Genomic DNA, 24,833 nt, shown 5'->3' with positions numbered 1-24,833 from the left:
GTACGGTCACATGTATACACTCACCCATGTACACACACCACAGTCACATGTACTCACACGTACACACATACCTATGCATTCACACACATATACACACACTCACGCCCACACATGCTCACGCGCAACCACATGGAGACTGCACGGGGCTCCCCTGGTCTCCCCGTGTCTGGACCCCCCCATCCCCCGCCCTGCACTCCTGGCACCCTCCCAGCGGGCACTCCGGGGCCCAGCTCAGGGCGGCAGGCGCAGCCAGGACGGTGATGGATGGAGGCCTCGCCTGGCTCAGGAGCTGCAGGCAGGAAGCCCAGGCATCCCTGCCCTGCTCGGAGGCCAGGCTGGGTCTTGTGGGCCCCCTGCCTGGAGCCTCCGCCCCGCACTCAGGCCCCAGTCTGGCTCACCCAAGGCTCTGTGGCTGCCAAGGGCTCTCGGCAGTGCACCCGGTCTGGTGGGGACAGGATGGAGTTCTGGGCTGGGGCAGGCTGGAGCGGGAGAAGGGCCTGGATGGGGCGAGATGGGCAGGGAGCACCTGGGGAGGGGCTGTCAGTGTGTGCCCGTGGACAGAACTGAGCACCATCCATACGCTGAATACGTCAGGGCTGTAGTCATTTCAACAGTTATTTTAAAACAGCTTTATGAAGGCACAATGATCTACCGCGGAGCTCACCTGCTCCAGGTGCGCACTGGCGTTCCGCAGCCCGTCGGCAGATCCGTGCGCGGTCTCCACAACCCCAAAGTGCCCACCGGCAGCGGTCCCCACTCCCAGCCCCAGCCCCCCACCAATCGATCTTCTGCCCTGTGGACTCGTCTGTTCTGGGCAGCTCACATAAATGGGGTCATCTAGTACGGGGCCTTCTGTGACTTGCTTCTGTCACTCAGCATAAAGTCTCCAAGGCTCACGCGTGTGGTGGCACGCACCTGCGCTTCGTCCCTTTTTAGGGCCGAACGATATTCCACCTACGGGCAGCCATCATCTTCTTTACCCATCCGACAGCTGGCGGACATTTGGGCTGTCTTTCACTTTTGGGGTATTGTCAACAGCGTGAGGTGTCCCCCACCCTGTGGGGGTGCCTGTGTGTGCGTGTGCGTGAATCTGCGACCCGTAACCCGACACTGCTCTCAGGCTGTTCTGAACTTATTCAAGTGGACATGGCAATTTTCTAATCAAATACATATTTGACACAAAGAAACATAAGCAAACTCTGAAAACCAGCCCGTCTACTGCCCGGAAGCTCTGATCCGAAGGCGGCAAAGGCCTGAACGGACAGCAACCGCAACAGGCGATCAGACCGTTGCGCTCAGGGCTTTAGAGTCGTGGCTGTTACACGCTCTTTATTACGAGTGGCAATCAGTTAGCCCGCAGCAGCAGAAGTTAGGACAGGAGAACTGAGACAGCCCCCAGGGAGGGAGTACAAACGGGAACCACTTCTTCACGAGAAGACAGACGGTTTACACAGCTACCAGCGCTGGCCGGCCCCTTCCTGGAAACGCAAACGTGGCTCAGATACAAAGAAAGGTTCTAATTACAAGAAAGGTTCTAATTACAAGCAAGACTCGCTGTTGTAAGATGAACTCAGTTGCTAGATCCAGTGCATCTCTAATCAAAACTGGAGACAAATCATTCTGACAGCAATCAGAGATGCCGAGAGAGCAAGGCTCTGGTATGCTTTCCTGTCAGGCACTAGAACACCCTCTGAAGCCACAGTAACTTTGGAGGGTGGTCTGGACCCAAAAGGAGCAGAGGAGCCCAGGATGCAGCACAGGATGGAGCTGGCTCCCCTTTCCTGCAGCTCTCAGTTCCCCTGGGGGTGAAGGGGCGGGCAGGCAGTGGGGAGGGAGCTGGAAGCTGGGCCGAGTTCACAGCCAGGCCTGGCTCGTTCCTGGGCAGCCACTGGTGTCTTAGATGAGGTCTGAAGGGATGATGGATGGGCCATCAGCAGCCACATTCCTGCCCCGATGGCGGTCTGCTCCAGGAATGGCCGGCACTTGGCTGAAGAATCGGCTGGGCTGCTAATCATCTCTGGCCGGGGCTGCTGCAGGCGCTGGGGTGGATGCCACGTCCCCGGGCTGCTGCGGGCTCGGGCCTCAGGAGTGCGGCCTGGCCCGTCCAAGCTGTGGTCACCTCGGGCAGGGGGGCACACACCTTTAAAGTGCAGGGTCCCCTCACCCCTGCAGGCACACTCGCTGGGGAGGCAAGCTGCACTCATAGCCGGCAGACACCGCCTGTCTGGGAGCTCCCTGCTTCGGAGAGTGTCCCACCACATGCAGCCCGTGGGCGACAGCAGTGACATCCTGTGACAGTGGCCCTGCCCACGGGCCCTGGAGCTGTAAAGACCTGAGCTCTTTCCCTGTCCTGAAACTGGGCCTCAGTTTGCCCATTTGTGCAATGACCACCTGAGGGCCCCTCCCCTCACACCCTGCCAGAGGGCAGGGTGCCTGTGGGAGGAGGTGGGAGCCCCATCCCCACATGGGGGGTACCAGGGGCGCCGGATTCTGGCCTGGACTCCCATTCACCCACAAACCACCAGGCTGGGGTGCACGAGCCCCAGAGCCGTGCGAGGGGCAGGTTTTCCCATCTGAATTCCAGGTGGCGGTGGTGGTGCAACGGGAAGTGAGGCGGACAGCGGCCCAGACACCTGCCCCGTCCAGACAGCCACATGCCAGTCCTCTCCTCGTACCGGCTGGACTTCAGAGGGGGCCCTGTGCCCAGGCTGTCCTGCCACCCTCCCTACCCGGAGTCCTGGACACAGAGGCGGCCTGAGTGCTAACTGCAGCTGGACACAGAGGCAGTCTGGGTGCGGAGTGGGGCTGGACACGGAGGTGGCCTGGGTGCTGAGCGGGGCTGGACATGGAAGCCGGAGAGACCACAGGAGGCCGGGGTTGTTCTGGGCAGCACTCTGGCCTCCTCTTTGGTGGTTCCCTTCCGTCTCGGGGACACCTCGGGCATCCGCCTGAGCCGTCACTGCTGCTCGGGCCTGGCACGCTGGCCAGCACCTCAGGGCCAGCCCAGGGATCACCGATTCCCTGCAGTCACCTCCTCCCCGGGGTTACCTCCTCCCGGGGTCACCTCCTCCCCGGGGTCACCTCCTCCTGGGGTCACCTCCTCTCTGGGGTCACCTCCTCCTGAGGTTTCCCTTGTCCCAGGGGTCACCTCCTCCCGGGGTCACCTCCTCTCTGGGGTCACCTCCTCTTGAGGTTTCCCTTGTCCCAGGGGTCACCTCCTCCCAGGGTCACCTCCTCCCTGGGGTCACCTCCTCCTGGGGTTTCCCTTGTCCCAGGGGTCACCTCTTCCGGGGGTCACCTCCTCCTGGGGTCACCTCCTCCCGGGGTCACCTCCTCCCCACCTCACCTCGCCCTTGGCCCCTGTCCTGGCCTCCACGACAGCATCTCCCCGTCCGGCCGCCTTCCCGGTTCAGCTGCCCATGTCTCTCCTGCTCACCCTGTTTTGAGACTTTCTCCCTTTTGTTCAGAGCTTGGGGCAGAAATCTGCCACTTCTGACATCACTGACAGACGCCAGCAGGAAGCCCGTCGGGCCCCTGAAGCTGAGACGTCCTATGGTCTCGCATGGCCTAGCATTTACGGGGTCTTGCCCCGCGCTTGGAGGCTGGTCACCTCCGCCACCTGGGAGTGGGGGTGACAGCGAGGCCACACGTGTCGTAAAGCTACACCAGGTCATGGGGCTGCGGTGGGGGGGGCGTGGACCAGCCATTCAAGCCTTTAGACCTTTACCCTACCTTGGACCCGGCCCTCACCCCAGAGGAACAGCCTCTGCTGCCTCTAAAGTGTCTGGAACCTTCTCCGAGGGGTCACTGCATGGCTGACCCTGCCCCACAGTCATCCCCCTGTTGCCCACACACAGCTCTGCGGTGCTTCATCCGTCCAGCATTGGCATCGAAACTGGACAAAGTCTGTCCCACCCCAGATTCCTGAGGAGGGAGGGGCGGCTCGGGAGCTCCTGGTCAACAGCACCCCAAAGTAAACAAACACACAGATGCACGTGAAGTGAGACACTGGCTCCTTGAATTTACTCACAGATGAGAGAAATGAAAACATTAGCAAATCAAACTCTGGCTAATCCATAAGGCACTCTGTGCAGTGGGATGGGCTGAGATGGGAGGGGGCTCTCAGTGTGGTCTGGGAGCCCCCTCGATGGGCTCATTCTTGAGCTGGGGGCACGTGGACAAGACTCCGACACCGTCCCCTGGGCCCCGCTGGCTACGTGAAGGAGGGGTCTGTGATGCTGTGGTCGGGGTTGCAGGTGAAGGCGATGGTGATGGCGTAGCGTGTACCCCAGCTGACCTTCTCCACCCGGTGCAGGTTCTCGGACCCCGAGGTGAAGAAAGAGACTCGGCCTGGGAGAGGGAGGGAGGGAGGAGTAAGCGTGGGAGGCCACTGAGGGCTGGGGCCTCCAGGGAGACACACGACCTGGCAATCTTCACAGGCACACACAAACAGTGCCACCCACCTCCAGCCCCCCAGGTAGGAGGCTGTGAGAACCCCACAGGCCATCTGATGTCCCCCCCCACCTCTTACGGCCTCCCAGAGCCCATGTTCTACGATTCTCATTTCTTATCGCATCTAGAACAAAACCCAGTCCCCAGAAGGTAAGGGCAGTGTTTTAACAAGCAGTCAGGAAAGAAGTTGACCTTGAAAACATCCGACTTGCAGACACTGAGCTGACCACCGTCAAGGAAAGATGAGAGATAAAGAGGTGGGAAAAAGGCAGCTTCTACTGCTCGGAAAACAGCGGCTCCGAGCAGCCCTGGGAGCTGGGCACCTTCCCACCGTCTGTCTTACGGGAATTCCATGTTTGTTTGCTTTCGTATTTAACCGGCCCAGTGTGCACCACTAGATTTCTTACGGTAACCACCTACTCTGGCTGTCCCAATGCCTCAGTTGGGGCCCTGGGTGGGGACAGTGCCATGCTCCTGCGCTCCTGCCACGTGGCCTGGCCCCAAACGTTTCCGACAGGGTCATCTCCCCTCAGTTTGCCACTAGAAACTCGATCTCCTTCCTCCATATTTTCAATCTGGCTCTAAATCTCTGAAAAGGTTGCAAAGTCCACCCAGATGTGCATTCTAGCTGTAAACCAAGCAGAGGGAGCTTCCAGGCCGGATGGAACACTGCTGAAGGCAGGCCCAGGGATGCCTTGGAACACAAACCAGCCACTGTCCCCGCCTTCCTGGGCCAGGCAAGCCTTCTCCAGATATCAAGGAAATGTTCTTCTCCAGGGTAATCTGGACTCATAATACCTTCTAAGCCTTAAAGAATATCCTCAGTTTCTTCCAGTTTCAACCTAACCCAAGACACTGAATCCAGAAGCCAGGCCTGTCTGCCCAGTGGGGGCCAAGGGCTCAGGACTTTCGGGAACTGTAGCTCACGTCCCCCTGCCCATTCTCCCTGCTGTGTCCGCGGCACAGACACAGTGCTCAAGCGTCCGTCAGCACTCAGAGTAGGGGTTTCTAGGGGCCTCTTGTGCTTCTGCACGTCCTAGCGACAGAGGCACCGAAGAACAGAGAAAAGGACCAACAAAAAATGAACAGAGCCTCATGAGCCGTGGGACGATACGAAAAGTCTTAACATTCGTGTTACTGACCCAGGAAACTGAGATAATAAATGAAGTTGCTATGTTTTGGGATAATTTGCTACATAGCAGCAGGTAAATGCTGCACCACCGAAATGGCTGAAAGTTCACCAGACAGACAACACTGAGTGCTGGGAAGATACGGAGCAGCTACAACCGTCCGGCAGCTCCTTATAAGGTCAAACGTGCAGTTACCACCTGATCTAGCAATTCTGCTCATAGGTGTTTGCCCAAGGGAAACGGAAACATACGTGCAGACAAAACGCACGGACGAGTGTTCACGGCAGTTGTATTCACGGTAGCCCACACCAAAATCTCCACCTAAGGAAGTGCACGGATAAACAGACTCTGGCAGTCATTCAAGTAGAATGCTACTCCATCACAAAAGGAACGACTGCGAACACACGCAGGAACACGGCTGTGCGTCAGAAACGTGGAGCAAGAGCAGCCAGCCACAAAAGCGTGTTCTGTACCATTGCTGCCACCTTGCCCATCCCCTTGGCACAGAAAAGGGCTGAGAGGCAGAGACCAGGCCCGATGGGCTGCCCATCAGAGAAGTCAGACATCTGCTTCTTGAACCAAGTCAGGCACGAGTCAAAATGGTTCTCACACCACATTCTTGAAGAGTGAGACCACTGACTTCCCGGATAAACGCCACACTAGTGACCAGGAGGGATGCTGGGAGAGAGAAGGTGAGTTCACAGAGGCCGGAAATCCATCCTTCTCTTCCCACCTGTGTCTGACCTTCAAGCAAAGTGGCCTTCCATTTCTTTCATCCGTGGAGAGCTGGCTTCGCCCCTGGACACAGCCCAGACCAGCTAGACCATGGCTGCAGCATGACCTTATTTGTGGGTGAGCCCTGTGCACTGACTTCCTGGGGCCAGGCACCATGCCCCTACGGCGTCTGTGCAGTGACAGATGCCTTGCTGTGCCTGAGGCTGGGACAGGAGACCTGTCCCCACCACCCACACTTCAGTCTCCTCCTCGTGACCAGCTCACACGCTGTGGGACTGCCAGCTGAGTGGGAGGCTGGCATTGCATGGGGCGAGCCCACCCATGAGGTCATCAGTGTCACAAACCCACCACCTGAGACTGACACCCCCTCGTCCCACCCCCTGGCATCTCAGGCTGGGCTGTCTCGGGGGCCGCAGAGCACAGCTGTGCACACAGCAAGGGAAACCAAACCAAAACCCACTGTTGTCGAGTGGATTCTGCCTCATAGTGACCCTATAGGACAGAATGGGACTGCCCCATAGAGTTTCCAAGGCTGCAATCTTCATGGAAGCAGACTGCCACACCTTTCTCCCGTGGAGCAGCTGGTGGGTTCAAAGGCTGATCTTTTGGTTAGCAGCCGAGTGCTTTAACCACTGTACCACCAGGGCTCCTGCAAGGGAGACAGTTAATATCATAAAATCACTCAGCTACCCCTCGTCTTGTCAAGCTGGAGTGGAAACCCCTAACCCACTTAAATGCCAAGGTGCTAACTCACAGCTTAAAGGCTAACGCAGGCTTTACACTTTTACCTTTAATGAACCAGCAGTTAAGCTGTACATTTAATCCTGGCAGCCAGCTCAAAAGTCCACAGTAATTAAAATAATGCCGGGTACTACAGCAACGCCCTGGAAGCGCCAAACGGCCATGAAGACATTATCAGCCGATGGGATGAAGTCACCATCAGGGCAGTGACCGTGACTAGCACTGGTGACTCGCCCGATGAGGCAAACAGCAGTGTGCTGGCCACCAAGGGTGAGGAAAAGCTTAACATTCATACCGTTTGGATAACACTCAGGATTCTCAGAAAACACGTGCTTTCTGCCTTTTCTTTTCTTCATTGAACACCATTAGATATTGCCTACTTTCTTAAAGCCGGGTTTAACTTGGCAACTAAATAACCAGAACAATCAAATGATCACAGTTTTCAGAATCTAGTCTTCTCCTGGGCAAAAGGGCCACTGGATCCCACCCCAAAGCAGGACATGTGTCAACAGTCCTCGCACCAAAGCTTCACTGGCTCTTGATCTGTCTCAGTCTTGTAATTTTTTGTTGAAAGCTGAACACGGTGCATTGGGTGAAAGAAACCCAGGTAGGTAGGCAGTGTGAGGCTGTATATTTATCTGGCTGGGAGTCAGGCTGTGCTCACTGTCTGCTATAGCTTTGGCGTCAGAGGATAAAATTTCCTCTGGTGTCCTTGTTTTTTTCTCCTCGGTTGTCTCTGGCTTTCCCTAGAGACTCCTTCTTAGAGAGGGTCTGGGCTTGCAGAGCTCTTAGCTGCAATCCTGTCATTGTACAGGGGCCTGTATAATAACGAGATTAGGGATAAGAGAAATGATGTGGGGAAAGGGAAGTGTTCTAGGATCCTATATTAGGTCTGGGTCTTTTAGTGAGCACGTGCCTCTGGGCTGTGATCTTCACAAATGCTTCTCAGCTGTTTTTTCACCCGTTAAGGGAAACAGAAAGGGTAGTGGGGGCTGGGGTTCGGTATTTCGCCTCCCACAGGTTGATTAGGCTTGGATAAAATAGTTTCCCTCAGGGGAGACCTTGTTAAGGAGACAGGAGAGCTCTGGGTGGATTTCAGGGTTACCTTTCCCCGCCCCCTGCTGGAAGCACAAGGGGATTTTCTCAGATCTTCACAGTGAGAACCTGGTGGGGGGCCCCGTTGAGACTTCGACTTCCCAGTTTTTAACTTTTAAGATATTCGACCGGGAGCCTTCAGCAGCTGGTCAGTTAGTTCAAGTGTTCCTACTATCCTGTCCGCAGCAGCCAGATCCTGCTCCAGGGATCCTGCTCCACGTACGCTGTGATTCTGCGCACCCACCTGCTGTAGCCCCAGCTGGGGGGTCAGCTAACCGCGTAATCTCAGTTTCCGGAGGCTCTGAGAACAGTTACTCATTTTCAGTTTGTTCCGCTTTCTTCTCGTTTTGAGGGCAGGAGTGAGGACTTCCAGGCTCTTTATACGCTGAACCAGAAACCAGAGTCCCGTCTAATTCTTGGAACTCATGAGGTGCCACTTGAAATGAAGCTTTCCTGGGAGTGGAAGGACTGCCTGGCAAAGGATTAGTTCAGCAGGTCTGGCTATCCAAACCCTGCACACTCCAGATCCTGGGAGAGAACTCTAAACCCTTGGAATATTCTGCCTGCAGAGAATATCTTTGTTTACCTGAGGCCATATAGTCTATGCTAACAATGGGGCTGATGGTGAGGGCCTCGGGCCAAGCAGTAAAGCTCAGCCTCTGGAAGGCTGTACACGAAGGCCAGCCACATGGGGGGTCAGCCTTGCCTACATGACTGACCCCCTGATAAAAACCCTGGGCACCAAGGCTTAGGTGAGCTTCTCTGTGCGTGCTGTGTGACATTTCTCCTGGGAGAATTAAGTGTTGTGTCCCTGTGTCTCTTCTCCTCTTTTAAAAGGACATCAGTCAGAATGGATTAGGACCCACCCTACCCCAGTATGACTTCATATTAACTAATCAGCAAGGACCCTATTTCCAAACAAAGTCATGTTCATAGGTATGTGGGTGCGGTGCGATTGATTACTGACTGATTACTTTTGTGTGGCCTTTCTAGCCATGGGCTTGTAACTCCTACCCAGGTGACTAAGCAATAGGGTAACTGTGGCCTACCAAGGGGATTGGCCAGTCATGTCTTAAAAGAGAGCCCACTGCAGAGCAGAGAGAAGGAGCCCACCACCGCCAAGGAAGGGACGGGTGGTGTCGGAATTAGTAAAGACGGCAGAGAGAGGAGGAGTGTCTGACTCCCACCTCAAAGGAATCAGCCTTAGGCTGTTGTTCTGGATTCTCCATCCCCCTCATGAAGTTAGAGGAGGTCGGACACTGCCCTCATGCCGCTTTCATAATGGGCTAAGACCTGAACATATCTTTTGGGGGGACACAACTCAACCCGTTACACCATCACTCACAGCCCCCGTTCACCCCCCACCAGGACTGTGCGCACAACGGTCTCGGAGCAGGCAGGGAGTGGCCCCGTGTGCCCCGCACACACCAGCTGGCGCCTGCCCACGTCCTACCAGCTCTCGGCTCCACCGTCTTGTTGGCTCCCTCCTCCATGAACACAAATCGTCCTCCGCCAAAGTCCTCCAGGTAGTCGGACAGGTACAGCAGTGAGGTGTAGTCAAAGGACCCATAGGTCACCTGGGAGGAAGCCACAGAGGAAGCGGGTCAGATGTGTCCGTGCACACGAGGAACTGTGGTTCTTAATGCAAGGACAGAACACTCTGCTTCTAGCTGACGCGTTTTCTGAAGATGCCTCATCAATCAGGCCATTCACTGCCTCCACTCTCGAAAACCCCTGGCAGCCCACAGTGCTACGCACCGTTGCCTAGGATCTCCCCCAGAACTAACACGCCTCACAGCTGCCTTCAGGAAAAGGCAAAAGGCGCAGGAAGCCACAGCAAAGGAGAAGCTCACATGGAATTGTGTCTCTGATGGTGCCACAACGACAGTCAGTCCATCCACAGGCCAAATCGTTCAATGTCAACACAAGGAAACCCAAAGCAGCAATGAAAAGTGTGGACGCAGCCTGGTCTTGGCATCTCCTCCACCTCTCTCTCTCTCCTGCCCCGTAACTCCTGCTCCATGGGGGCCCTCCCAAACAAGCTTCCCACACTTGAGTCCTTGGTTCAGGCTGTTTCCGGGGAGCCCAGAGTAAGACAGGTATCAGGTGAAAAAAAGCAGGGTGCAGACCTACGGTGTAGCGAATTACTTAATACGGCCCTTCTAGCCATAATCTTTGTAACTCACAGCAAATAACTAGGTGGGACTATGCAAATGAGGTGCCTATGCAAAAGGATTAGATAGCTTGCTAATAATGCAAGTAAGGTGCACGGTACCTTCATGGAGGTGGGACCATGCAAATAAGGTGTATGGAACCCTAACGAGGGGATTGGTCAGTTTTTGCCATTCTGCTAGGCTTAAAATGAGCCATCCCAGAGGCAGACAGGGGGACCTGACTACCACCAAAAGAAGACCTGGGAGTGGCGCGCGTCCTCTGGACCCGGGACGTCTGCGCTGAGAACCTCCTAGACACAGGAGACAGCGAGAGATAACAGGAAGCATGACAGAGAAATGGCAGCAGTTGGGACCAGAACCAGGAGACAGTGCAGTAAGCTTCCTGGCCCATGGAGCAAGGCGGTTACTGTGGGTGTGCCAACCCACAGAACAAGAGCTGAGTGCCTTCAGGCTGAGGTTTACTGGCAGAGTAGGATACCTGCGGGCACTTACCAGTGGAACTAAAACAGCTTTGTAACGTTTGCCTGAGCAGGGCAGAGGCCAGACCAGCCCAAAAGGCCCCAGGGACCAAGGGGCTAAGGGCCAGAGAGAGGTCTGTCTGCAGCATGCCTGAGAAGAGGCTGTCCTGATGGAAGAACTGTATCCTGAGTGTTCCTGAAGCTGAACTGTAACCTGTTACTTCCCTAATAAACCCCATAACCGTGAGTATTATCTGTGAGTTCTGTGTGGCCATTGCAATGAATTATCGAACCCAGCAAAGAAGTAGAGAGTGCCACGGGAGGGATGGTTGGTGTCAGAATTGGTAAAAAGGTTGGGAGGGTGGAGGCATGTCTGGCCTCTGCCTCGTAGGAATCAGCCTTGGGTGGTCGATGCTGATCTTGATTCTCCTTCCCCGCTGTGAAGTTAGACGAGGAGGTCAGACCCCGCCACCACGTCATTTTTACCAGACACTGTGCAGAACACGCTGCCTTTTGTGTGAAAAGGAGAGAAACCACAGTGTCTCATGACCTAAGCTGCCATTATTTGCATTACTCTATGTAACAGGAAGAAAAAAACAGTTGCCAATTTTTTTAGAGCAATTATTTACAATAAATAGAACACAGTGTTTTCATGTATTTGTTCTTATACACATAAAGAAACTCAGGAACAATTCTCTAAAGCCTCATGGCCATGGTTACCTGGGTGGGTTGGGGGGCTACTGGGGGAGGGCGTGGAAGACATACTTTTTACTGTTTGCCATATATATACTTATATTTCATTTTTGAACCTTGTAGAATGCATTATTTATTCAAAACAATTATATTTAAAATAAAGTGCACTGGCTAGAAATTATAGCAAAATAGCTCCCAACAGATCACTGTGAAATCGCCCAGGTTTTTAAATAGTTCTGTTCCACTGAAGCAAACACCTTCGCTAATCGGAAAAACACAAGTCGTCAGCTGCTTGGTTTCCTGATAAACAGCCACAACACAGTCCTGTGTCATCGAAGAAGGGCAGAGACGTGGCCCCAGGAAGAGCTGCCCTCCTCCCCTTCCTAAGGAGCCTCTTTTGCGCTGATTTAATACCAAGAGTAACAGAAAGCCAAGAGAAGATGGAAATGCCCCAGCACACACAGCTATGTTCACTAGGGTGGAAATGGTTTGGAGAGCGGGGTACCTCGGCACCGAGACTGCTGCCGGCACTCGGAGCATCCAAGAAGAGATGATACTTGAAAGTCGTCGCAAACCTCTGGCTTCCTTCTGTTTTCTTTTCTCTGGGTCTGCTGTTTAACGCCAAATAGCAGAGGGCCAAGACAGAGTAAGCCGGCTACAGACTCTCTCCACTGATTACAGCCAGAAACACAGAAAAGACCACGAAAAGCAACGATCCGGGGCTCAGCAAAGCCAACAGCAGCAGGCAGACCAGGGATTGCAGTCAAAACTCCAGTAACGAGCAGAGTGCTGTGGGGTTTCCCTTGGGTCCAGGTGTGGAACTTCACTGCAGTGTGGGCAACAAAGCCTCTGGGGAACCCTTGGTCCCCCAGCCCTGCCCGAGGCCAGCCCGCCGGGAGCTGCACTGGGTGGGGTGCAGTGTAGACACCAGCAACCCGAGATAAGGCCTCTCTGGACATAGGACTTGGAAAGGACCCTGTTGTCTGAAAACTGTGGAAGGAATCCCCATAATTTTTTCTTTTCTCTCACTGCTTCACCCCGAAGGTGGCCCCCGTCACACAGAATTCACGATGGTACAATGGGGCCACACCTGGCTAAGAGAAATGTGGCTCCCGCCCAGAGCAATTGGGAAAAGGGGTCCCGGGAGGCCGTGGAGGGGCAGTGCGAGCACAGCCTGCCCCACAAAAGAACGTCCTTGTGCTCAGGACCAAATGTGTCAGCCTGGCACATCAGACGGGGTGAGTGCGGCTGACTCCCTTTTTTAGGGCATCTTGACCCGAAACGCATCCCATAGCCAGCTGGTGGGCTGTGAGCACGTCTGACCCCACTCGCCCTGAGCACACGCCAAGATTCCCAGGCACAGCTTAGTTAAGTGTGGCCAACCCCACTGCTATATCTGTTCCCAGCAGGAAGAGGACAGGGTCCTTCTTCTGCAGCACAAGAGGGGTGCATGCAGACCATGTCCCTGTGTTGGCTGTGGAGCGAGATCTATTAGCCATAGCGGACCAGCACCCACTGTTAAAACCAGCCCTGCTCTGCCTCTCTCCGCATGAGCTGTTTGCTTTCTCTGCGTTTTATATGCCTCTTGTGTTCCTCTGTTCTCTCATTATTGTCTTCTTCTGCGTTGGACGGATCTTTTCTAGTGTGCCCTTTTAATTCGCTTGTCATTTACCTCACTATACTTTTGGCGTTATTATCTTAGTGGTTGCCCTATGGGTTACAATTAACACCCTGATTTATAACAAATAGTTAAGATTAATACAAACTTAATTTCAATAATATACAAAACTGTAATCCCAGGTAGCTCCATCCCTTCCTCACACCCTGTGCTGTTACTGTCATACAAATCACATCTGTATATACTGTGTGCCTGTCACACATATTTGTAATTACTGTATGGCTTTATGCAGCTGTCCTTTCAATCAGATAGGAGAAGAAAACAGAAACAAACAAAACAAGACACACGTACCGCCTTCTGTATTTACCTGTGTAGTTACCTCCACTGGAGTCTTTACTTCTTCGTGTGGATTTGGGTTACTGTCTAGTATCCTTTTGTTTCAGCCTGAAGGACTCCCTTTAGTTTTAGTTTTGTTTTTTTGTAGGGCAGGTTTGCTAGTGACAAATTCTCTCAGCTTTTGTGTATTTGGGAATGTCTTCGTTTTAAAATCTTTTTAAAAATTTAGATACAATTAACATACTATAAAATCCACCATTTTAAAGTGTACAGTTCAGTGATTCTTTAGTATATTCACAAGGTTTTGCTACCACCACCACTATCTAATTCCAGAAAGTTTCCAAAATCCCAAAAAGAAACCCCATACTGTCCCCCTACTCCCTGGCAACCACTAACATACTTTCTGTCTCTATGGATTTGCCTATTCTGGACATTTCATGTAAATGGAATCATACATTACGTGGCCTCTAGTGTCTGGCTTCTTTCACTTAGCATATTGTTTTCAAGGGTCATCCATGTGACAGCATGTAACAGTAATTCCTTCCTTTTTATGGCTGGACAGTTTTCCATTGTATGGATACATCACATTTTGTTTATCCATTCATCTATTGATGAACATTTGGTTGTTTCCAATTTTTGGCTATTATGAATGATGCTGCTATGAACATTTGTATGCAAGTTTTTGTGTAAAACTATCTTCTCAAATCCATTGGGCATAAAGTTTAGAGTGGAATTGCTTGTTCATACAGTAACTCTCTGTTTAACTTTTTGAGGAATTGCCACAGTGGCTTAACCATTTGACATTCCTACCAGCAATGCGTGAGGGTTTGCTCCTTCATTTTTGAAGGACAGATTGACTGGATATAGAATTCTTAGTTGACAGGTTTTCTTTTTTTTTTTTTCTTTCAATACTTTGAATATGCTGTCCCATTGCCTTCTGGTCTCTACGGTTTCTGATGAGAAACCAGATGTTAATCTTATTGAGGACAACTTGCATATGACAAATCGCTTGTCTCTTGCTGCTTGCAAGATTCTCTTTGTCTTGTTTTTCATCAGTTTGATTATGATGTGTATAAGCGTGAATATCTTTAAAGTTTATCCTAATTTGAGTTCATTGAGCTTCTTGGAGGGGTAGAACAATGTTCATCAAATTTGGGGAGTTTTCAGCTATTATTTCTTCAAATATTGTTTATGCCTCTTTCTCTCCTTTCCTTCTGGGACTCCCATTATGCATATGTTGTACACTTGATAGTGTCTCACAGGTCTCTTAGGCTCTGTTCATTTTTCTTCATTACTTTATCTCTGTGTTCCTCAGACTGGATAATCTCAATTGACCTATCTTCAAGTTTACTGGCTTTTCCTTCTGCTTGTTCAAATCTGCTGTTGAGATCTATAGTGAGTTTTTCATTTGGGTTATTGTTCTTTTCAAGTCCAGGACTTGTATTTGTTTCTTTTTGATGATTTACATCTTTTTATTGATATTCTTAATCTTAATTCTCATACTTTTCTTTAGTTCTTAGATATGGTTTCCTTTAGTTCTTTGAACATATTTAAAATAGTTGTGGTGAGACATACCTCTGACTGGAAGAAAGTTGTAAGTGGAGAAGTTCACATTAGATGTAGCAGCAAATGGTGGCAAGGTGGCCATTACTATCCCAATGTTGCAAATGCCTAGACTAAGACAGAGGGGTTCAATTATGGCACCTGAGTGTGCAGGAAAGAACTCTCCCGGGAAGGAGAAATTCCTCCACTGAAGGTCAAGGGGAGGGACCAATGGCGGAAGGGAGCACCCGGAATCAGCCAGCCAGGTGCTGCGGCGTTCAAAAGTCTCCCCAAAGCACTTCTACTGATCATATGCCCAGTGTGCGTGGGGCTGTCCACCCTGACCTATCCCCACCAAAAGCATCCACTTGTTCGCCAGAGTGCATTTTCCATATTTTGTGATATAATAAAGAAATGGGGGATATGCATTGCTTTAAAGAAACATACTCTGAGGTCCTCTTTGTGTAGACATTCTTCTAGAAGATAGTGTGGTGCAGTGGAAAGCAATGGACCAAGGGACGAGAGTTATGTTCTGGGCTCACCTGAGTATGGAGCCTCTGACAATTGACCCCTCTGGGCCTGAGCACCTAAACAGGAGGTTCCTAAACAGAACCTATAACAGGAGGTTCCTAAACAGGAGGCAGCTATTATTTGTTTCTAAAACCCCCCTAAAAAAGTCAGGGAGGGACGGTGGCCATGAAGTTATTTCTAAACATGTCATCTGTGGATCTTCAAAACTTATTGCAAATAAGGAGTGCCATATGATGGAGTTGTTTTAAATGTTACACTTTTTAAGGTTTCATTTAAAATCAAATTTAGATTGCTAAAGTGGAGTTAGTCTATAACCTACAAAGAAGGTAGTGTTTCCAAGGGGTGTCACATAAGAACACTCACACAAACCAATACCTAGTTAATTAAAGAAAGAAATCAGTGAGATGCGATATTTTGTTCATGCAAAGACAGTGACGTACAAAGAATGTCAACCATGTAATAACATATTCCAGTCTAATGAATCATTCACTAAGTCTGGGCTAAGAGATAAAGAATAACGAAAGATTCCAAGCACTGCAGTCCTAGATGCTATCCCTCCACCACGCTATATGCAGTCCCCTCAGGGAGAGGCAGCTGGGAGGGAGAAAGGACGTTTTGAAGGGGAGGTCTGTGGCAGAGGGACAAGACGGACACACTCCACTCTAATAACGGCTCTGCCACAGAGTGGAGGGAAAAGTCAGGAGGAAAACTCAGCCAGCGGTCCTGCATCACTGGGGACATTCCAGCAGACATGCTGGCCCCCACCAGCCCATCTCTCCAGCAGCATCTAGCACTCAAGCCAGAAGCATGGTAGCAGCAAAACTGCTTGCCTGGAAGGACAGACAGGTATGGCCAGGACGCTAGTCAACGGCCACAGGTCAGTGGTGATTCTGCATCACAAAGGCGCACCCACGTGGTGCGTCAGCCTCATCCATAAGACACATATGACTGCGCTGATTCCCTTTAACCCCATTCTGGAGAACGCCCATTTTCACTTACCCCTGCACCTTCCCACCAGCGGGAAGGCTGTGTCAGGCACCTGGAATCTGCCATCTCCACCTAGACAGACTCCAGAAGTCCAATCTGCAATCGCTAGTGCAAAGCCATCCTCAGTCGTTCAGCTAAAGTTCTGCTATTTTCACCTCCGCTCATCATTCTGGCTTCCAGAGACACAAAGGACTATCCTGCGCCGGCTCAGCACACCCACAGCTCGGTGACCCACAAGACCTGGGACAAGTTCCTCAGGCCAATCTCCTTGCCAGGCTGCCGGGCACCATGGGAGCACTGACCTCACTACAGTGAATGCTGGTGGGGACAGGGTTCAATTAGGGGACAATCAAGACCACTGATGAGGGTGACTGTGGCTTAAAGAACAACAGGAGATCAAGAATGGATTAATCCAATGTAAGTCGGAGTGGCTGAGAAATTGTCCCCCTGGGCGAAGAGCCTGAGTGGGCCCTCAGGGTGGGAGGCTGGACGAGTAAAAATAAAAAGTGAGATGGGAGAGGGGGGCAGCCTCCCCTGGGGGTGCTGTCACAGAGCAAGGGGGCTGGGGCCAGGAGAGATGGCCGGCAGCACATACCGGGGCCAGCAGTCTGGAAAGGCTGGTCGGGGGACACTGCATAGTTACCCTTACAATCCACTGGGGGCTACGCATAGCTGTGAACAGACGGCTTCACTGCTGCGCAGCGCATTTCAGGACTGCTTCTCGCCACCATCACGTGATAACGAGTTTTACTTTCTCACCGGCATCAACCAGATTTAGGTGCACCCCTAAAACACCAGGGAGGCCCCCAAAACATCCACACTGCAGACGAGGTGGCCTGAAACCAAGTCCTGTGCACAGGCGGTAGGCTGCTCCCACCCCATGAGCACATAGGTGGGCCGGCTGCCCCTCAGCCCCGCCCCGCGGGCCCAGGGCACCCCACCTTGTCGACGTGTGCGTGCCAGTACTCATCATGTGCGGTCTGGGCCTCCGTGCTGTTGATCCGGGAGAAGAAGGTGGGCTTCGTCAGGTACAGCGAGGACGCGCTGATGCCAAAGGCTTCAGCAATGGTGAGCTGCACTTTCTGCCGCACATCCCTGCAATGACAGGACACGTCACCTGGGGCTGCGCTGCCCTCGGGGAGAGACTCCTATCTCAGTCCCCACAGGGTTCCATGGGGCCATGCCGAACAGGGAAAGGAACGAACAGGAGGAAGTCAGGAAGGTGAAGAGGTACACGGGTGTGTGTGGACCCACACACATTCACACACACATACACGCCCATTGTCTTAGTCATCTAGTGCTGCTCTAACAGAATTACCACAAGTGGATGGTTTCAACAAAGAGAATTTTATTCTCTCACAGTCCAGCAGGCTACAAGTCCAAATTCAGGCCATCCGCTCCAGGAGAAGGCTTTCTCTCTCTCTCAGCTCTGGAGAAAGGTTCTTGTGATGCATCAGTCTTTGCTTGGTCTGGGAGCTTCTCTGCGCAGGAACCTCAGGTCCGAAGGAAGGGCTTTGCTCCCGGCACTGCTTTCTTGGTGGTATGAGGTTCCTATGTGTCTCTGCTCGCTACTCTCTTTTATATCTCAAAAGAGATTGCATCAAGACACTAATCTTGTCAACCTCATCAGTATAACCTCATCACAGTGATAGAATTTACAACACATAAGGAGATCACATATAATCTCACCATAGTGATAGAGTTTACAACACATAAGGAAATCATATCAGATAACACATCATACAATACTGGGAATCATGACCTAGCCAAGTTGCTACACACATTTTTTGGGGGACACAATTCAATCCATGACACCCATAGACATAGGCACACACATATGCATACACACTCACATGCATATACACATACGCACGTACAGACACATACACAGCATCCTCACACAGATGGAATATTGTATGCATGACCAGGAACCTGACGGCCAATTGTTCGTAAGCATTTGCTGAGTTGAACTGTACCTATGTACATATGTACCTACGTACATACCCCACATGCATACAAACACCCACATACGTGTGTCCACAGACATACCCACATGCACACACCCCGACATACATGTGTACATACATATCCCACATGCATACACCCACATAGGTGTGTATACACATACATGCCCACATGCATGCACACATACCTACTTGCCTACACGCAGAGCTATGCACACACATACGGAATCTGTAATAAACTAAATCCTAACACCATGTACCAAACCACATAGCTTGAGCACGGCTGTTCATAAATTATCCCAACATTTCCAAACCACTGGTCATCTCTCATCCTAGCCATCACTAGCTAAACAGTGTTCCTGTCTAGACAAGGGTTTTAACCAGGGCCTCACTGGACGCTGCAGTGATCCCCTTAATGTGATGCTCACTAGGTTGCCTGCGGTCCCATAAGTAGAACTTTATCTTAACATCAATGGTAATTAATGTTCACGGAACTTCTGTTGAAATGCAAAAATGTTTCTAACCCTTTCACATGGTGGCAGATATGTACGTGTTCATTAACCCTATTATCCACCAAGTCATAAAAATTTACGGAATGTCATTTATTTAGTCGGCTTAATTTTCTTAATGTTTGTTCACTTTCAAGCCTGGCAGCTTTGCAAATAGCATTTCACCAAGTTTCAGGGTTCAGTAAACTGGAGACCCTAAAAGATACGCTGAAAAGGTATTAACACTCTTCCATGTGTCATCAGTCAGCAAATGCACTTCCACGTAATAATCTGGAAATCTAATATTCTCCTCTTGAAACGAGTACTTAGTTTTGCCTCTAACAGCAGATCACTTTTCTCTATTTCTGCCATAGTCTCTACTCCTTTCATGCTGTTACCCTTCTGTTCCTGTGGGTGCAATCACCCTCGTTACTAGTCATCCCAGTGTCACTTTAATTAGTGAAACGTTTCAGTCTTGGAGAGAAAAGGCAGTGCTGTGCCTTTGTGGGAGCATCCGTGTCCCCATTTCTCGGGTTCTGTCACAGCTACTGCTCCAGGTTTGATGTGGTCTCAGAACCTCTGTGGCCCAGCACCACCCACAGGACTGGCAGTCTCCACGCTTCACTATCCCAGCTTCTGCCCCTCAGACACCGGCTCTCTCAGCCCTTTAATTACAATTGGCAGCAAGAAAAGACTGGGTGTGATTTGGGGGTTTACATCTTCCACCATCCACCCAGAAGGAGCTGGACAGAATCACTTAGAGTCAAATCAATATGTCCAGCAAACCCCACTCCACCCAGCATTACGCTGATGCTGTCTCTGGAATAACCCAGCTAGGTCTCGTGTAAATATTTCACACGGAAACGTTGCTCCTGAACTGTAAAGTTTGATATTTCCGCCTCCGTTCCTCCCGACTCCATGAGAGCAACAAAGTCGCAGATTTTACATTTTAAGCAAAAACCATCGGAATCCTTTCGTGGGAAACGGTCGATGCTGCATGGACACTGACCGAGATGCTACTGCCCGAAGTTGGGAGTTTTCTCAAAACGCTGCTTCCTGGTTTCAATAAATATGTTTTGCAACAATCGAGACCATGAATTGAGATTACAGTGATATTGCATGGTGGTAATATTCTTCTCGTGTTTAAAAACGCTCGGTTAATTTTAACTAGAGAATAGATGATGTAAACAAAATCCGGTGGTGACATCTGACTGTTTTCATTAGCTTTACAAACACTCTGATAATCCACTTCCAGCTGTTTCAGTGCTTCACTGTGTGAGGCTGAGTTCTTCCCATTTTCCTCCTTGGTAATTACACATCTTCTTGATCTGAACCCTAAACCTGAGCAGCACATAACTGCCATTCTGGTGAAATCTGTGTTCGCATTTTTAACCTTTAACTCTCTTTTGAGCGCGTCTGCATGCACACTCACACCCCTGGCAACGGTGAGCCACTCACGCCTTTTGTTGGAACATCAGCTTGGTTTCTGGTGCAGAGGCAGGCTCCGTCTCATCTGCACTGGTTCCGCGTGAGCCAGGAAGATGGTCCAGGCTGCAGGGATTTCTGACTAATTCCCCGTCCCCCTCATCCTCCACAGGCTCAGGGTTGGTGCTACTTGCGCTACTTTCCTGGAACATAAAGAGTCACTCATGGTCTCTCCATTCTGGGTGCTCACTTTACGCGTCGTCAGTTTTGGAGCTTATCAACACAGAAGCACTGCACTTTCTCTAGTGACGCACACGGAATGGCTAGTCTGCCGAGGACAACAGGTAACTGGGCCTCTCCTGGGCCGACGCGGCACAGGCTGGGACCCACGCCTCTGCGCCGTCGCTCGCTGTCCTGACATCCTGCGACAAGGAGGCTAACCCATGAGTTCACCCCAGGGCGTGGTGTTAATTAACTGTATCACCTTTTGCCAGTACAGTTTGGGCGCTGCTATGGATTTACTGGGTGCCCCAACAATATGGGTTGTAAATCCTAACCTCTGTGCCTGTGGTTATAATCCCAACTGGGAACGGGTTGTCTTTGTTACGTGAATGAGACAGGATTAGTGTACGATGTGTCTTGAGTCCATCTCTTGAGATATAAAGAGATTAAACAAGCAAGCGAGAGAAGCAGAGATGGGGGAAGACTGACGCCGAACCACGTGGAGATCCCCAAGGAACCAGGAAACAAGCGGAAGAGACAAGGACCTTCCCCTAGAGCCAGTGCCCTGACTTTGGACCTCCAGCCTCCTAAACTGTGAGAGAATAAATTTGTTTGTTAGAGCCACCCACTTGGGGTGTTTCTGTTATCACAACACTAGATAACTAAGGCAGGCACAAAAGAGTTAATCAAAACCCTTCTGCCTTCTCGCTGGACCAGTGACCTGGGGTCCACGCTCCAGCTGTTTCCTTGGAGACATGAAAAACATGAAATGTCAGCTGTGTTTCCAGGCAACGGTTTGAGGTAAAAACGACCCCTGGCAGTTAGGGGTGGGGCGGGGACAGAGGTTGAGGGAGCATAAACGGCAACACTGAACGATCCCTGTGGTGACGGAACGCTCTGTGTCTTGACTGGACCGGTGGATACGTGAGCCCACGGAGATAAAGTGTATAGAAGTTAATACACATGCACAGAGACACACTTACTCACACAGAGACACACTCAGAGAACACACACACAAAGACACACACACAGAGACACAGAAACACACAGACACACACACACTCAGACACACACAGAGACACACTCAGAGAACACTCACACAGACACGGTCACACAGACACACACACACAAAGACACACTCAGAGAACAGACAAACAAAAAGACACACAAAGACACACACTCACAGAGACACACTCAGAGAATGCTCACATAGAGACAGACTCACAAACAGAAACACACTAACACACACGCAGACACACTCACAGAGCCACACTCCGAGAACACTCCCAGACACACTCCCAGTCACACACACACACACTCACACACACACAGACACACACAGAAGCACACACTCACAGAGACACACTCAGAGAACGCTCACATAGAGACAGACTCACAAACAGAAACACACTAACACACACGCAGACACACTCAGTCACACAGACACACACTAATAAAGACATATAGACACTCACACAGAGACACACACTCACACAGTCAGTGAAGCTGGGGAGACCTGAACAAGTGCATCGGTGCCCATTTCCTGGGGTGGCATTCCTGTGCTGCAGCTTTGTGAGCTGTCACCTTGGGGGAAGCTGCTGAGACTGCACGGGGGGACCTCTCTGCAGGATTTCTAACAGCCGCGTGTGGATCTCAACTATCTTAAATTACGAAGCTCTCACGTCAGCCGTCCTGCAGGGACAGGCCCCGCGAGGGCACAGAGGGCTGCAGGTGTTTGGGGTCGTCAGCTACACTTGGCCCAGAGGCCCACCTCTCAATGACAAAGCCTCTTCCAGTAAGATATCTTTAAATGGTTGTTTTTAAAGAAAACTAAAACGTTCAGCAGTATGTCATCCTATGACGAAGGTAGAAGAGCTGCCGTGTTTGCCCACTGTGTTGGACCTGTATCCAGGTTGCTGCGTTTTCCCATCGATTCTCACACAGCAAGCCGCCCGCCCAACTCCAGACACGTCCTCACAGACCTTGCTGGTTGTGATGGTCATGATTTTGTGTCAGCTTGGCCAGGCCATGATTCTCAGTGGTCTGGCAGTCGTATTGATACGATCACCCCCATGATGAGATCTGATATAATGTGATCACCTCCATGATGGGATCTGCTGTGAGTAGCCAATCAGTTGAAAGGGAGGTTCCCTGGGGATGTGGCCTGCATCCAACATAGGTGGACTTTCTGGCAAGGCTCACGGGCTTTTGCTCACTCTGGATCCTGCAGCTGGCTCCTGGGACTTGAGCTAGCAGCTTACCTGCCATCTTGCCTGCCACTCTTAGGATCTGTTGGTCTCCACAGCCTATCAGAGCCCTGCTGTCTGATGTGCCGATCTTGGGTTCACCAGCCTCTGTGGCTACGTGAGTCAGGAGAAGCCACCAGCCTGACCCACAGACTTGGGACGATCCAGCCTCTACAACCACGTGAGCCATTTCCTTGATATAAATCTCTCTACATATACATTTATACGCTTTACTCAGTTTGCTTCTCTAGAAAACCCAGCCTAAGACACTGGTCAAAGGTGCACCCTAATCCACTTCAGGTTTATAAACTGGCCAGGAAGAGCTCACGATGGCCTGGACATCAGCCAATGGTCCTTCCAGAGGAGTCTCTGATTCTACCCCAGCCGTGGCATGCCCGCCCCTCCTCCACATGTAACCACACACAGCACAGTCTCACTACTGCCTTCTCACCGGTATAACTGGAAGTCCTCTTCTGAGAAGATATTTTGTATTTTCTCTCCAAAGTACCTGTGAAAAAAATAAAAGATCTTAACAAATATAACATGTTATTAATGTTTTCTTTATTTGCTCTAAATTCAGCCTTTCCTCCAGCTAACCAGGTAATTCCCTGAAAATCAGCTTGCTCTTTTTATTGGAAAGCTACTCAGTTTCTATAATAATAACCTACATTCTAAAAATGAAAGGAGAGAAGGAAGGAGGAAAGGAAGAGGAAGGAGAGAGGGAGACCAATACCTAATAAGGGTGAGGACGACATTTAGTAGGATCAGGGACAATCCCTCTGCTTCCCTCGCCCCTGGTGGGGAGCAGTACCCGATGAGAGATGCAGACCCTCGGAGGTTCCCATTTCCCTGCCCTGATCCCTAAGGTGTGTGAACAGGCTCCACCAAGGCATACAGGCCTCAGGGAGGTGGAGGTCCCGCAGCCCAGCACTCAGCACTCCCTCCCGGAGGAGAAAAGCTCGCTTTAGAATCCACCTGCAACAGGTCTTGGGACCAGCGCACCCCAACTCTCACCTGTACAGGTTCACAAAGTGCTTCCCCACAGAGAGGGCCCCCGAGTGCAGGTCCAGAATGGAGGCCTGGAAAGATGGAAGCTGTGAGTCAGTCAGCAGCAGCCTGGCAGCCAACCCAGTCCCTGTCACCTCTCTGCCACTTTCCACCTATGGGCCTGTCCTTTCCTGAGGCCTATGTCCCTTTTCCTTTGCATCATGATAAAAACTCACAGCAAACAAGAAACAAAGAGAACATCTTCATCCTGATAAGGAATGTCTGCCGAAAGTCTACGGTGAACATGATGCTGGATGGAAAAACATTAAAAATAAAGGAAAATGCAGAATGTTACCACAACTCCCACGGCCTCCACCAGACTGAGTCCAGCACAACTAGATGGTGCCTGGCTACCACCACTGACTGCTCTGACAGGGATCACAATAAAGGTTCCTGGACAGAGCTGGAGAAAAATGTAGAAGAAAATTCTAACTCACAAAAAAAAACAAAAAACCCAGACTTACTGGCCCAACAGAGACTGGAGAAACCCCAAGTGTATGGCCCCTGGACACCCTTTTAACTCAGTAATGAAGTCACTCCCAAGGTTCACCGTTCAGCCAAAGATTAGACAGGCCCATAAAACAAAATGAGACTAATGGTGCACAAACAGCCCAGGGACAAGGATTGGAAGGCAGGAGGGGACAGGAAAGCTGGTAATAGGGAACCTAAGGTCGAGAAGGGAGAGTGTTGACATGTCGTGGGGTTGTTAACCAATGTCATAAAACAGTATGTGTAGCAACTGTTCAATGAGAAACTACTTGTTCTATAAACCTTTATCTAAAGTACAATGAAAAAAAAAGTAAACACCAACTAGGGTACCTCGAAGACGAAATCACCAAATCAATACCATTTACGATAGCCCCCAAGAAGATAAAATATTTAGGAATAAATCTAACCAGAGAAGTAAAAGACGTATACAATGAAAACTACAAGACACTACTGCAAGAAA

At 50.9% G+C, this 24,833-nt stretch overlaps 1 protein-coding gene across 1 annotated transcript in view; it reads right to left on the bottom strand.

Annotated features, from left to right (window-relative positions):
- Window positions 1–4,016: 4,016 nt before the first annotated feature.
- Window positions 4,017–24,833, bottom strand: part of OGFOD3 (2-oxoglutarate and iron dependent oxygenase domain containing 3) — a 31,179-nt gene continuing 10,362 nt past the window's right edge. Inside the window, exons 5-9 of the mRNA XM_023729180.1 lie at window positions 23,852–23,916; window positions 23,289–23,345; window positions 17,434–17,587; window positions 9,607–9,730; window positions 4,017–4,350 (exon numbers count right to left, since the gene is read on the bottom strand). Coding sequence (XP_023584948.1) covers window positions 4,214–4,350; window positions 9,607–9,730; window positions 17,434–17,587; window positions 23,289–23,345; window positions 23,852–23,916 — 537 coding nt within the window. The 3' untranslated portion in view covers window positions 4,017–4,213. The remainder of the gene's footprint in view (window positions 4,351–9,606; window positions 9,731–17,433; window positions 17,588–23,288; window positions 23,346–23,851; window positions 23,917–24,833) is intronic.

This window comes from Trichechus manatus, unplaced genomic scaffold (assembly GCF_000243295.1).
Source record: "Trichechus manatus latirostris isolate Lorelei unplaced genomic scaffold, TriManLat1.0 scaffold00028, whole genome shotgun sequence".
Lineage (NCBI taxonomy): Eukaryota > Metazoa > Chordata > Mammalia > Sirenia > Trichechidae > Trichechus > Trichechus manatus.
Note: the sequence above shows the minus strand (reverse complement) of the source record. Positions and strands in the feature narration are given on the sequence as shown.